Source organism: Haliotis rufescens, unplaced genomic scaffold (genome assembly GCF_023055435.1).
Source record: "Haliotis rufescens isolate VD_foot unplaced genomic scaffold, xgHalRufe1.0.p SCAF_54, whole genome shotgun sequence".
Classification (NCBI taxonomy): domain Eukaryota; kingdom Metazoa; phylum Mollusca; class Gastropoda; order Lepetellida; family Haliotidae; genus Haliotis; species Haliotis rufescens.
The window spans coordinates 26,968-41,148 of NW_025964268.1; the positions used below are offsets into that span (position 1 = coordinate 26,968).

Below are 14,181 nucleotides of genomic sequence, written 5' to 3' on the forward strand. Positions count from 1 at the left end.
CAGACCTCAAAATTTCTGTATTAGATGTAAAACATCAACCTGTACATATAGGATACTTAAGTGTAACACTCCATATTAAAAATAATGGTTGATGCATCAGGCCCTGGAACGCTCAGACAATGTAATACAATTGCGCTTTCCGATCTCGGAGACACAGAAGGATTTGATAAACCCGGTTACAATGGTAAGTTATACGCTTTACACTTACACGATAATGTATACAAGCGGAAAGAAGTCACATTCACGGGTAATCTAGAAGATTTTAGCGATGTCGACGTTAGTAGACTCATTAAAAACACTTCGTACAATATTACTCGCAACGACGATAATAAATGGACTATGATCGAAGCAAACATCGAGTGGCTATTGAATATCGTCATTACCCCACCTTATGTGATGATGGGTAAGGGACATAATTTAACTTAGATAATAAATAGTGGCATCTTACTCGCGGCTTATATCCCATCAAAACGAAAAAGTGTGTTAGTTACCCCCCTGCCAGAAATCCCAGGTCATATGTTATATAGTCGTCCGGCCTTAAAAAATGTTACTTTAAATTTGATTACTGAATTCGAAGATATTAAAGATAACTTGAGTGCAATACCTAATCTTTCTACGCTTATTATTGAAGTCTTGTTCGGAGATGCACCGGAAGATGCCTTCGAAATATTACCAGGTCTATCGATTAAATGGCTCAAGAAACACGAGCGTCAATGTTGCAGTATTATTCATATCGGAGCATCGCCCATTGCAACCCTCGAGGGGGTTCAAATTATTAAAAGTGACAGCATTTCTCTTTCTAAGATATTCTTGCCGTATAATATACATTTGATAAGGTTGATGTATAGTCTCAAAACATTTAAGCAAGACCAATTAAAGACTATTATATGAGCGTAATATAAACTATGAGTTTATATCCAGCGCTCGATGAAGCATTTGAAAAGATGGAAACTGTTGATGGATTTCGATTACATCAAATAAGCGACATAAAACATTGAATAGAGAAGGATAGGGAGTTGAGACTTGGATTGTATAAAAAGTATCGCAGAGCCGTGAATGCTCTGGACGGAGTTGACACCGCTCTTGTAGTATCTGGCATGGGACTCGGTGTAGCAGGTATCGGTTTACTATCAACTATAATCGCCGCGCCTATCCTGCTCGGCATGGAAATAACAGCTGGAGTCTCGGGACTGGCAGGAATAGCGATAAAATTCATTTCTCGTAGGTTACAAAAGAAAGCATTAAAACACGATAGTATTCGGATACTCGCCGAAGCAAAGTTGAACAGCATTGAGGATCATATTTCGACAGCAATGGCCGATTGTAAGATATCCGAGGATGAGTTTCGTTTAGTGCTGTCGGAACTCACCAAATACAACGAAATGAAGCAGGAGATTCTATCAAAATCTCATAAGACCAGTGGTATTAGCGAGGATGAGAAAAAAAAGTTCATAGAACAGGGGAGGCAACAAGCGCGTCAATTATTCCGTGACAAAACCAAAGAACTGGTTGGAGATTAAAAATAGATTGCTTACTATCGTTTGATCACATTTAGACAAATGCTTACATAAATATATAATAATGGAGAAAGCTATTAAATGGAGAGAATTACCACAAGGTTTTTATTATATCAGTGATGTCAAACCAACCAAATACGGTTATCAATTGTTTCTTATCAATTTACAAAAAGAGTGTAGTTATATAGTCTGGTCTCCTAGTAAAATGAACGAATAACTTAATAAAAATGTTGAATATCGCTTTATCGATAAAAATAATAAAGAATATTTTTATTACCATTTAGACTCATCTAAAGCAATGATTGGCTCCTGGTGGTGGTAAGCTAGAGTCGATTTAACTTAATCTCATGACTATCGTTGAATCGCATAATCATTTTGGCATAAAAAATCCCCCCTGTAGTAGCAGTATAGGTATATGAATCTGGCTCCAGTGGAAGTGGTCCAGAACCATCATTACCTATACTACTAATAGAGTTATCGTTCTTGTCTGAAGTAGTTCTGATGTTCATTCGCCAAAATTAAATCCTTCCAGACGGGTCACAATTGAACGGGAATTACACATGTCAATCAGGAATGGAGGCGTTCATAGATCTACCCCCATTCGTCACCACTTCCGTAACCTGCAAGAAGACTCGTCCCCCTATCGATGAATGTTATGTGCGAAAATACGACAAACCAATCAGAATGCGCGTATGACTTAAAGTTCTTCGTCAAAGAATCCCTCAGGAATAATTTTTGATTTTACATATCAGTTTTGACATTACATCTAAAAATATATATGATATATGTGAAAATATATGTGAACCATGACGCAACGAGTTGACAATTATTTTGGGTATGCCGTTTGCGGTAAGACGGAACCCGGTCGCATAAATGGACACGAGTCGCTATTCGGCTTGTCCCGGAATAACACGAGTTGGTCACGAATGAGATCTACCCCGTGTGTGAAGCAATGCCTGACATCAAGTGATATAACACTTCCCCCTTACAAACACCCGGGCTTCACTGTGTCCCATTTAAGTGATGTCGCTGTGTCTATAAATAGCTACCGGAGATAGTATATCTTATGAATTAAGCGACCGGGTCGTAAATGCATTACATACACAAGACATCCGCACTGACACACATGCAGCAGATATTTAATAGATGTTAAACTCCTTGTACATTAATTCATCAAATGTTCCAATGGCGCTTGTGTGTGCGTGGACGTGTGCGCGCGTGCGTGCGTGCGTGCGTGCGTGCGTGCGTGTGTGTGTGTGTGTGTGTGTGTGTGTGTGTTTGGGCATGGGGTTGTTAGTTGTGGTGGTGGTGGTGGTGGTGGTGTGTGTGTGTATGTAGAGAGGGAGGGATATGGTGTGTGTGTATGGGCGAATTAAACATTAAACATTGTGTGGGTATATGTCTTAATTTATCTTATTCTGATCTATGACGTTATACATATCATTTTATATTTAGTGTCTCTTAGGTCATACCTGGTGGGATGTTATATTGTATTGTTTATGTACGTGTTTTAGTATTCACACGTGATGCACGAGATGCTGCGTGGTTGTCGATAGGGTGTTTCAAAAGATATCTACTACAAGAGGTATACTGCTTCGGTATTCGTCATTTTCATTATTTGAAGAATTACATACATTTATGAACAAAGTAAATACATATGTCTGTGTCATTGTGTTGTCATTGCGCCCCACATTACTCTGCTTGAGGAAGACAGACATATCCTCCTTTCGCTTTCTGTATCGTGGAATATATTTGTTTTGGATTCTTGGAATATTGTGAATACTGCAGTTCCTAATGGTTGTGAAACGAAAGCAAAATCACTGTAATTATTAATGGAATACATGTTACACATATATGTAAGTTATATACGAGTGAGTGTGAGTGTGTGTGTGGGTGGGGGTGGGGGTGCGGTTGTTGGCTTGTGTGTATGTAAGTAGGTATTAGAGAGGGATGAATATGGTGTGTGTGTGTGTGTGTGTGTGTGTGTGTGTGTGTGTATTAGCGAATTAAACATTAAACATTGTGTGGGTATATGTCTTCATGTATTTTATTCTGATCTATGACGTCATACATTCCATTTTATATTTAGTGTCTCTTAGGTCATACCTGGTGGGATGTTATATTGTATTGTTTATGTACGTGTTTTAGTATACACACGTGATGCACGGGATGCAGCGTGGTTGTCGATAGTGTGTTTCAAAAGATATCTTCTATAAGAGGTATACTGCTTCGGTATTCGTCATTTTCATTATTAGAAGAATGATATATATTTATGAACAAAGTAAATACAGTAAACTACGGTTATAACGAACACGCTTATAACGAACTGACGGATATTACAAACTTACATTTTTGGTCCCGACTATTTGCTGTAGTTATGCTGTATATATGCTTATAACGAACTACACTCATAACGAACACAAATTAGAAGTCCCTTTCAGTTCGTTATAACCGTACTTTACTGTACATATGTCTGTGTCATTGTGTTGTCATTGGCGATGCCATTACTCTGCTTAAGGAAGACAGACATATCCTCCTTTCGCTTTCTGTATCGTGGAATATATTTGTTTTGGATTTCTTGGAATATGGTGAGTACTGAAGTTCCTCTTGGTTGTGAAACGAAAGTAAAATCACTGTAATTACTACTGTGGAATAAATGTTACACATATATGTAAGTTATGTATGAGTGAGTGTGCTTGTGTGAGTGTGCTTGTGTGTGTGTGTGTGTGCGTGCGTGCGTGTGTGTGTGTGTGTGTGTGTGCCTATAACGAGACTGTGTAATTTGATTATGGATGTTAACTTAATCTTGTCATGAATATTGATTAATGGAAAGAAAAATACGTGATCAGATAAATATATGAATGGCTGCACACTGTTAATCGAAAACAGCTGAGTCATACCGTGTTATGAGGGTTTAGTAATGGCGTGTCGCTAGAGGCTTGTTAAATCACTCCTGTTATCGGCAGTATTGAGTTTATCATACACACAACATACACAGTGACACAACAACTCCGGCTACATATAACCTCCCTGTCACAGTCTACTCACCGATCATTGATTTAAGTAACACAACATATCCGTGCTTGCCCTGGGTCTCTTCGGGTTCACCGACATAGTCCACAGTTTCAGCTGACGTTTGGATACCAATCTCAGATAAGTAAGCATTCACAAACTCCAAGACATTAACATTGCCCGGGAGACCTGTGATTAAAACAGATCGCGTTGTGAGTTCCTCTCGGCTCGACATTGTTACAAGACAAGCGCCATTTTGAAATGACACGTCGTGATATTATCAAAACGAAAGTAGGATTCCTTAAGTACCTTTCTCTTTCGTTTTGTTGCATTGTTGCGGCTACGCAAATAGATACCTAGAATCAGACGAGTTGGGGCGAATGTCACCATAAAGAAAACCGGTCTGTTTTATTATGTATAGTTTCCTTTCTGTGACATAAGTATGTGTACCTAAAATGGGTGGTAGTAATTGGAGGTATGAGAGTAAGGGACTGGTTATTATTTATGTTAGGTTTGGGAATGGGGATGGGAAGGGGTGGGTCGAGATTTCAGGGTGGGGGTGGGGGTGGGGGTGGGGGTGGGGGTGGTGTCATGAAAACATAACACAGCGCAAGAGGGGGACGCCAACATTTATCACAACTGTATGAGAGGGGTGGGTGGCTGTGGGTGTTGGTTGTGGGTGCGGGTCTGGTGGGATGATGTGGCTAATGAAGGCCACACAGCGTAATGTTGCCACTTTGGTAGCATCATTTTCGAATATTTTTTTCGTTATTTCAATAATTGTATATTGTTTTCGAAGTTATTTTCATGTTTTTTCAATTTTTGTTTTTGAAATTTCGAGTTTTTTCTCGTTCTTTGGAATTTCTAAAGAAATAACGAAATCTCATAATGTCGATTATTTACTCGTTATTTCGAAATTTTATCAAATTTTATATTCAATCATATTCTCGTTATTTCAATCATTTCTTAATCATTTCTCGTAATTTCGAGCTTTGTTCTCTATAATACTTGAAATAAAGAGAAAATAATCGAAGTAACGAGAAAAAAATAATCGAGTTATTGAAATGCACTTGAAATGACGAGGGAATAATCGAAAATATGAAAGTATAATGGAAGTATGGAATGGAAATTTAAAATGGAAATCTAAAAAAGCAAAAACATAAGCAAATATTTGAAATGACGGGAAATTGCGATTTATGAAATATAATTATGCCACCAAAGTGGCATCGATAGGTTTGCGCACCAGAGATGCATTACTTTTGGTTTATCCGTATTAACATGATTAAGCTAACACCCTAGATGTTCATATCGGCGTGAAAGGACATCACAATTAATCAATCTATTCCTGACCCAATTGACTAAATGAGCTGGAGGTGATATATACACAATATATACAATATTGTCAAGTCAAGATGGACCGACCATTTGATATTTGGGATTTAGGTGGGGTGCCTGAGATTTTGCATGAAGACTGGATATTTTTCAGTTACAGATGCTAAACCAGACATTTTTTTATTAAAGCTATGAGTCTAAACATAATATAAAAGCTATCTTTTAACGATGTATTGTTTTGTGGCAGACAATCTGCCAAATAGGGAGTGTGTTTTATTTGTTTGTTTGTTGTTTAACGCCGCACTCAGCAATATTCCAGCTATTTGACGGCGGTCTATACATAATTCAGACAATCCTGTAATTGATATCATAAGCATCGATCAACCCAATTGGGGTACGATGACATGCATCAGCCAAGTCAGCGAGAGTGGCCACCCGATCCCTTTAGTCAAGTCTTACGACAGGTAACGTCGCGTTTTACGGCAAACAGGGGCTGTTGAAGACCTATTCTAACCCGGATCTCCCCGGGTGACATAAAGAGAGAATGTGTTCAGGTAAACGTCCAGTTGCAAAGTGCCAGCTTAATGCAGGAGGATCACAACGATGGAATATGTCTTAGACGTTGACGTGTGAAACAGAGGTATGGTTTTGACGGACCGAGAAGCCTGCACCAAAAGGAGTGAGTGAGTGAGTATGGTTTTACGCCGCTTTTAGCAATATTCCTGCAATATCATGGCGGGGGACACCAGAAAAGGGCTTCACACATTGTACGCATGTCGGGAATCGTGCACTTAAAACACTAGGCTACCCGGCCCGAAAGGACACTCGGAACAAGAACACGGAACAAGAACAGCGATAAGAACACACGGAACAAGAACAGCGATAAGAACACACGGAACAAGAACACGGAATATACCCATGCTTGCCGTGAAGTTTACCATGCGTAACTAACGGGATCGGGTGGTCACGCTCGCTGACCTGGTTGATCCATGTCATCGTATCCCAAATGAGTGGATCGATGCTCATGATGTCAATCACTAGATTGTCTGGTCCAGACTCGATTCTATATAGACCGCCGTCATGTAGCTTGTATATTGCTGGGGGCAGGGTTTAACAAACTTGTCTCTCCGTGGGGATTCCATGTAAGACTGTAGGTCTCAAGCAACCAATACTTTACTCCGTGGGGAATACAGGTAGGAATATAGGTTTGTAGCAACCTAAACATGTCTCCTTTGTGGGATTCTAGGTAAGAGTTTAGGTCTCCCACAACCTATACGTGTCTCCTTTGGGGGATTCTAGGTAAGAATACAGGCTTCCGGAACCTATACGTGTCTCCTTTGGGGGATTCTAAGTAAGAATATAGGTCTCCCGCAACCTATACTTGTCTCCCTGTGGGGATTCTAGGTAAGAGCATACGTCTCCCTCAATCTATGCTTGTCTCCCTGTGGGGATTCCAGCTTAGAGTATAGGTCTCCCGCAACCTATGCTTGTCTCCTTTTGAGGATTCTAGGTAAGAGTACAGGTCTCCCGCAACCTATACTTGTCTCCTTTTGGGGATTCTAGATAAGAGTATAGGTCTCCCGCAACCAATACTTGTTTCCCTATGGGGATTCCATGTAAGAGTATAGGTCTCCCACAACCTATACTTGACTACCTGTGGGGGATTCTAGGTAAGAATATAGGTCTCCCGCAACCTATACTTGTCTCCCTGTGGGGATTCCATGTAAGAGTATAGGTCTCCCGCAACCTATGCTTGTCTCCCTGTGGGGATTCCACGTAAGAGTATAGGTCTCCCGCAACCTATAATTGACTCCCTGTTGGGATTCCATTTAAGAGTATAGGTCTCCCAGAACCTATACTTGACTCCCTGTGGGGATTCCATGTAAGAGTATAGGTCTCCAGCAACCTATAATTGACTCCCTGTGGGGATTCCATTTAAGAGTATAGGTCTCCCAGAACATATACTTGACTCCATGTGGGAATCCATGTAAGAGTATAGGTCTCCCGGAACCTATACTTGTCTTCTTTTGGGGATTCTAGGTAAGAATATAGGTCTCCCGCAACCTATACTTGACTCCCTGTTGGGATTCCATGTATGAGTATAGGTCTCCCGGAACCTATACTTGTCTCCTTTGGGGGATTTTAGGCAAGAATATAGGTCTCCCGCAACCTATACTTGACTCCCGGTGGGGATTCCATGTAAGAGTATAGGCCTTCTCAACCTACACTTGTCTCCTTTTGGGTAAAAATGTGGGTCTCCAATAAGCTATACTTGTCGTAAGAGGCGACCAAATGGATCGGATGGTCACGCCCGGCGACTAGTTAATGTAAATGCATTCACAAATGTCTAGAATTGTGCCACTGTCGTTCTTGATGGTGTTGGAAGCTGTCAGAAAGCTGTCGGTGTTTGCAACTTTTCAAATCTGCACCGGGCAAGTAGATACACCACAAGTCACGTTGAAAGGGCTTCGAATCGCCCTGTTATTGCCCCCATATAGATACAGCCAGCCTTCTAGAAACTGTTCAATCCCGAAACCTCTTGAATATTCAAGCCTGCGACTCTCATGTTTACACAAGAGCGGATATCTCTACATTATTCGCTGCCGCCGATCTGTTAAAATCTAGCCACAACAGTATTTAAGATTTTACTGGCACTTAAACCATTTGCAACCATTGCGTACGTGAGTGAATGAGTGTGGTTTTAAGCCGCTTTTGGCAATATTCCAGCATTATCACGGGGGACACCAGAAATGGATTTCACACATTACACCAAAGTGCACACTCTGTTCGGACAACATGACATACAGTGACGATATTGAATTGTATATTTTGAGAGAGTATTCTTGTTCAATACAACTTATTTGAACAACACTGATCGTCTGTGTTTATTGTACATTATTTTTAAACAGAGTCTGCATAATATAAACGTACTAAAGTTATGTGGTTGGCAGAGTGGTTAAAAACCATAAGCATTAACATATAAGGTGTATTTTTTTCAGAACAACACATCTGGTAAGGCCGGTGCCCCACACGTGAGTACAGAAGCGAGTTTAAAAGATTGTAAAGATGAAAAAGGTTAACTTGATCAAATCGTTAACTTTCTACCAAAGTACTTCCTACTGATACTGGAGCAGAGACTGGTCTGTAGGCGATGACGTCATAAAACAGTGATCTGCATGCCCATTCGGCTTTAGTATAGAGTAATATAAACAGTACATACTGGACACTTCATCATCAATGTAATACTTAATCAATATGTTTTGAGAAAATTATTTCATCACTCTGAAACATTTGTTGAAATAACCCTTTGGTGCAATGGGAAAATAATTATGAAATATGTTATGACCATATAAAATTATCACTGCCTCAGTGAATTACAAAAATGCCAGAGCTGAGGTGTAGTGAGGTGAGGTAAAATTTGGTTTAACGTCGCGTCCAAGATTATTGCACTTATATGTGTGTGTGTGTGTGTGTGTGTGTGTGTGTGTGTGTGTGTGTGTGTGTGTGTGTGTGTGTGTGTGTGTGTGTGTGTGTGTGTGTGTGTGTGTATTAGCGAATTAAACATTAAACATTGTGTGGGTATATGTCTCAATTTATCATATTCTGATCTATGACGTTATAACATCATTTTATATTTAGTGTCTCTTAGGTCATATATAATATATATATGTGTGTGTGTGTGTTTGTTTGTTTGTGTGTGTGTGTGTGTGTGTGTGTGTGTGTGTGTGTGTGTGTGTGTGTGTGTGTGTGTGTGTGTGTGTGTGTGTGTGTGTGTGTGTGTGTGTGTGTGTGTGTGTGTGTGTGTGTGTGTGTGTTGTAGCGGTATATCTAGAGAGCACAGAGTTGCCTCCCCTGTATGATTGTTGAGTAAACAGCGTCCAGTCCAGAAGACTGTTTCTCTTTACTCTAAATAATTTAACCAGCAGTTAACAAACGTAACATGTGTGGCTGCTTGTACTAGTTCGGACTGATACCGATTAATAGTGCTAGCTCACTGAGATACCATGCCACAGTTCAACATGAATACCCGACTCAGACACAGTATACTGACTCCGAGCCGACCAGTCCTTGTTTTAGCCCCTAATGCCGAGCGCCAGTCAGGGTAACAACAAGTACCATCTGTTAACATGTTTGGGTATGACGCGAACCCGGACCTTCCGATCAAAGTGAGATAAAAGTAAATGTAAAACAAAAGTTCCTGTGACATTGAATAAGATTTAATGCAAAGTTATGTTTTTATACCAAATATGAAACAAATTCGGTTTGCAACAGATAAAAGACTCCTGTAAGTGTTCAAATGGTTTAATTTGCCATACTGATTTGCATGATTTCATAAAAAAAACATGCACATGCCAAAATGTCAATTTGCAAATAAATAGCGTGTGTGTCCACCTCTGGTTGCAATGCAAGCAACACATATTCGTCTCATGGAATGGACCAGGCGTCGCACAAAGTCCAGTAGGATATCTGTCCATATCTGCTGGAGCATGTTTCAAGTTCCTGGAGCGTCTGTGGAGCACGTGGATGACGTCGAAGGCGCCGATCCATCTCATCCCACATGTGCTCGATTGGCGAGAGATCAGGGGAGCGAGCCGGCCAGGGGATGACATTCACGTTGTTTTGTTGAAGAGAATCCTGAACAAGTCGAACAATATGAGGCCGGGCGTTGTCATGTTGAAAGGTAATGCCTGGGCCATGACGACGCAAAACGGTAGAACAACAGCGCCGATGATCTCGTCGCGGTAGCGCTGTTCATTATGATTCCCCTCTACCACTATCACTACGGTTCCTCTGTCTTGCTGTAATCCCAACCATATCATAACGCTGCCACCCCCGAACCGGTCTTCTTCCATGACACAATGATTGACGTAGCGTTCACCTCGACGTCGGTACACTCGAATCCGTCCATCGCTGTGGTTGAGATGAAAACGACAATCCCTGCACATCTGAGGCGACGACGTACGGTTTGTGAAGATATTCGTCGAAGGCCAGGGATGCTTCTTGCAGTCACTGTTGCTGGCTGGAATCGATTTCGTAGGTGCGTTGTCCGAATCCAGTTGTCTTGTCGATTAATGGTTACGCGTGGCCTGCCGCTCCGGGGATGGTCTCTGACTGCATTCGTCTGTTGCCAACGTTGCCATTAACACCAAATGGTGTTTCTGTGGACATTAAATTGTCTTGCAACATCTCGTTGACACGATCCTGCTTCAAGCATACCAATGGCTCGCAGACGCTCATTTTCGGACAGGCGTGGCATTTCGTAATGTTGAATAATTGCGTAATTTTGCTGTTTTTCTGAGTGGTTGTTGTCAGCACGATGCTAAACAATGCATATGGAATCCCGTTAACGCACTTGTTTTTTATCCATTCTTGGGTAGTGAAATGCATGGGGCTTGCATAAAAGTCAACTTTTGCATGGAATGCATGCTTTTCTGTAGCAGTTGCGTTTTTTTATTTGATTCCATACATGTACTACAATATTGAAAACCAAACTTTACTTGTTTGAAAAATACACTAAAATATTGTGTCACAGGAACTTTTGTTGTTGAGTATTTTGTTTCAGGGGACTGCAGCCTTCTTGAAGGTGTCAGTGTCAGTGTTGGCTACTGCTCTTGTCTTCCTTCACCTTACCCGCCAACGGTGATCTTGCCAGACTGTTGTGACACAAACCCGCAGAGAATTAATGAGGCTTTTCATGTAGAAATCTGCGAAAAACGTGTATTTATGCTTGATGTATCAAACTTGTATTTTTCTTGTTTGTCTATATATGTATATGTGTACTGCATAACTTAGAATGAAACTGAGCTATGTCAGCTTAATGCTGTACCATGCAAAACATTGCTGTAGTGTGCAGTTTACTGACGTTTTGTGCAGAGTAATAAAGTGCCGTGCAGATTATTACTGTAGCAAACAGCTTAATGCTGTAGCGAGCAGATTAATATTGTAGCATACAGACAAATGCATTAACTAAATTATCTATAGACTAGAATTCACGTTTCCGGCTCTAACAATTTCTCGTGGCGGCTGAGAAGTACACCATCGACCAAGCAATCTGTATATATCGAGGCTAGCCATAAGTACAAAAGGTCGACTTCGTTTGGGTTAGCTCACTGAAAACATCCGCAACGTTAAGATTAACCGGAGCTTTCTTTGACACTCATTCTCAGTCTATTGTGTCTTTGCCCAAGGACCATGTTCATAAGCATACACGTCAATATACAATTATCACAAGTAAATTGTTTAACAGATTAAAGGCTGGCTTCTTCTTGACATCGCATTCACTATCAGTCAATCGATCATGGTTATTACCATGGTTATGACGGGGGACCAGTCTCAATCAATCAATCTTCATGTTCTCAATACTGAAAGGCCACAGGCCCATAGTACTTGTATTACAATGTGTAAGCGGAGATGCTGTACACACAAGTTACTTTCTGATTGGCATGGCATGATAAGTATACTTTGATGTTCAGCCCTTTCTCAGTCTCACATCCATTAAACAGCTTTCAGTATACTCAGTTCATTAGTCATCCACTGGCTTCCAATTATCTTAATCACCTCTCTGTGTCCATCACTAGTCACTGTATAAACTTACATGTCAATAAGTATGTATATACCTATGTTGTTTAGCCCTATCCATCACTTGCTTGATAAAGGTGTTAGGATCTACACCGAAACGTCGCACTAATTGTAATAAAGAAGTTGTTCATCCATAGAACTCGTCTTACTTCATCACACCAACTTCTAAATGCCACTCAAAGAAGTTTTCTGTAGATAATAACTAATAGTAGATACATTTACTTGATAAATCAACAATAGAAGTCCGCTGTTGGGTGGACATATCACCAATAATTGCCATTCACCACAATGATTGTTCCATAATAACCGTAACCACATTTATAGAGTAAGTTCATCACATAATAAGCCCAGTTCTTAGATCCATGTGTTTCATACAACAACATCACATTGTAACATTTTCGTGGTTATTGGTTACATGACATTTTAAGCTATTTCAAGTAGTATTTTATGACTAATATATTGTGAAACATAACGGTAAACACCCATATTCTCCTTACACTATTACATTGGACGTACCTTGTTTCGTACCTAGAAATCTTTTACAGGCATTAATATGAATAGCTTAATCGATTGAGATTCACAAAGCCACATACTGCAGAGCCAAATAACAGAATTGGAGAAATCATGTTATCAAACCATTTAAAGAATGTCTCACTTACATTTTGTAACTTATGTAACAGACCGAACAGTGCCTTCTTCCATTGAATCGCTGCATTACAAGTATGTTGTTTCCACGATAACTTATTTGTAATGTAACATTGTAATATTTATAGAAAGTAACTTTTTCTAATGTTTTGCCTTTGAAATACCATATTGCCTTCTTCTCTTACTTCTAATTGACTTATTAACCGTTTTTAGGTCTACTACAGTAGTTGAGATCATAACTATATCATCAGCAAAGAGTAACATAAATATTTTCATAGTTTCTTGGTGTATTTGAATACCCCGATTCAATTACGTTTTATCTGTTAGGCAAGTTCATTACTAATGAGTAGAGAAAAGGGCTTAACACACAACCTTATCGCACTCCAGTCTCAAAGTTAAGAATATCTGAATATATACCATTTTTTCCAACACACGATTTTATATCTGGATAGATATTACATATTAATATTCCCATTTGGTTACTTATCTTTTGAGAAAGAAATATAACCATAATTCACATCTACCTATTGAATCGAATGCAGAGAAGTCCACAATAATTGCATACAATTTTCCATGTTAGCCCTGTAAAATAAATATGTTATCCGTAGTGGAATACCCACGTCTAAATCCCGCTTGTTCTTCGCCCATCTTCTCGGAATACGAACCTACGATCATAGGATTCTGGCCTGCCCAAGGGACGCAACTTTGCACAACGAATTGCGGAGCCTTAGACGACTGGACCACCCGTGACCCTTAGTGTGAAATGAGCATTGTAACATGTGTGTCGATTTTGTGTGAGACATCAATGATGCCATGGAAGGATACGCTGTCATGTTTTCTACAGGACGACAACATCTACTTTTCACCACTATTTTGCCTTCAGTCGAGGATGATTATTTCCTCGCGTTGACGTTTTATACTTATGACATGGAATGCCCCCAGACCCATTGTATTTGTTAATCAATTTCGTTTAAAAAACTCAACACAAACGTTGTCTTGCACTCCTTCGTGGTGCCAGGAGGGGCGGTCGGGTAGCCTAGTGGTTAAAGCGTTCGCTCGTAACGCCGATGACCCGGTTTCGATTCCCGACATGGTT

General features: G+C 40.2%; 1 protein-coding gene across 1 annotated transcript in view; it reads right to left on the bottom strand.

Annotated features, from left to right (window-relative positions):
- Positions 1 to 4,773, bottom strand: part of LOC125374223 (protein mono-ADP-ribosyltransferase PARP14-like) — a gene marked incomplete at its 3' end in the record, with an annotated part of 31,661 nt that extends 26,888 nt beyond the window's left edge. Inside the window, exon 1 of the mRNA XM_048385155.1 lies at positions 4,566 to 4,773. Coding sequence (XP_048241112.1) covers positions 4,566 to 4,764 — 199 coding nt within the window. The remainder of the gene's footprint in view (positions 1 to 4,565) is intronic.
- Positions 4,774 to 14,181: the final 9,408 nt, after the last annotated feature.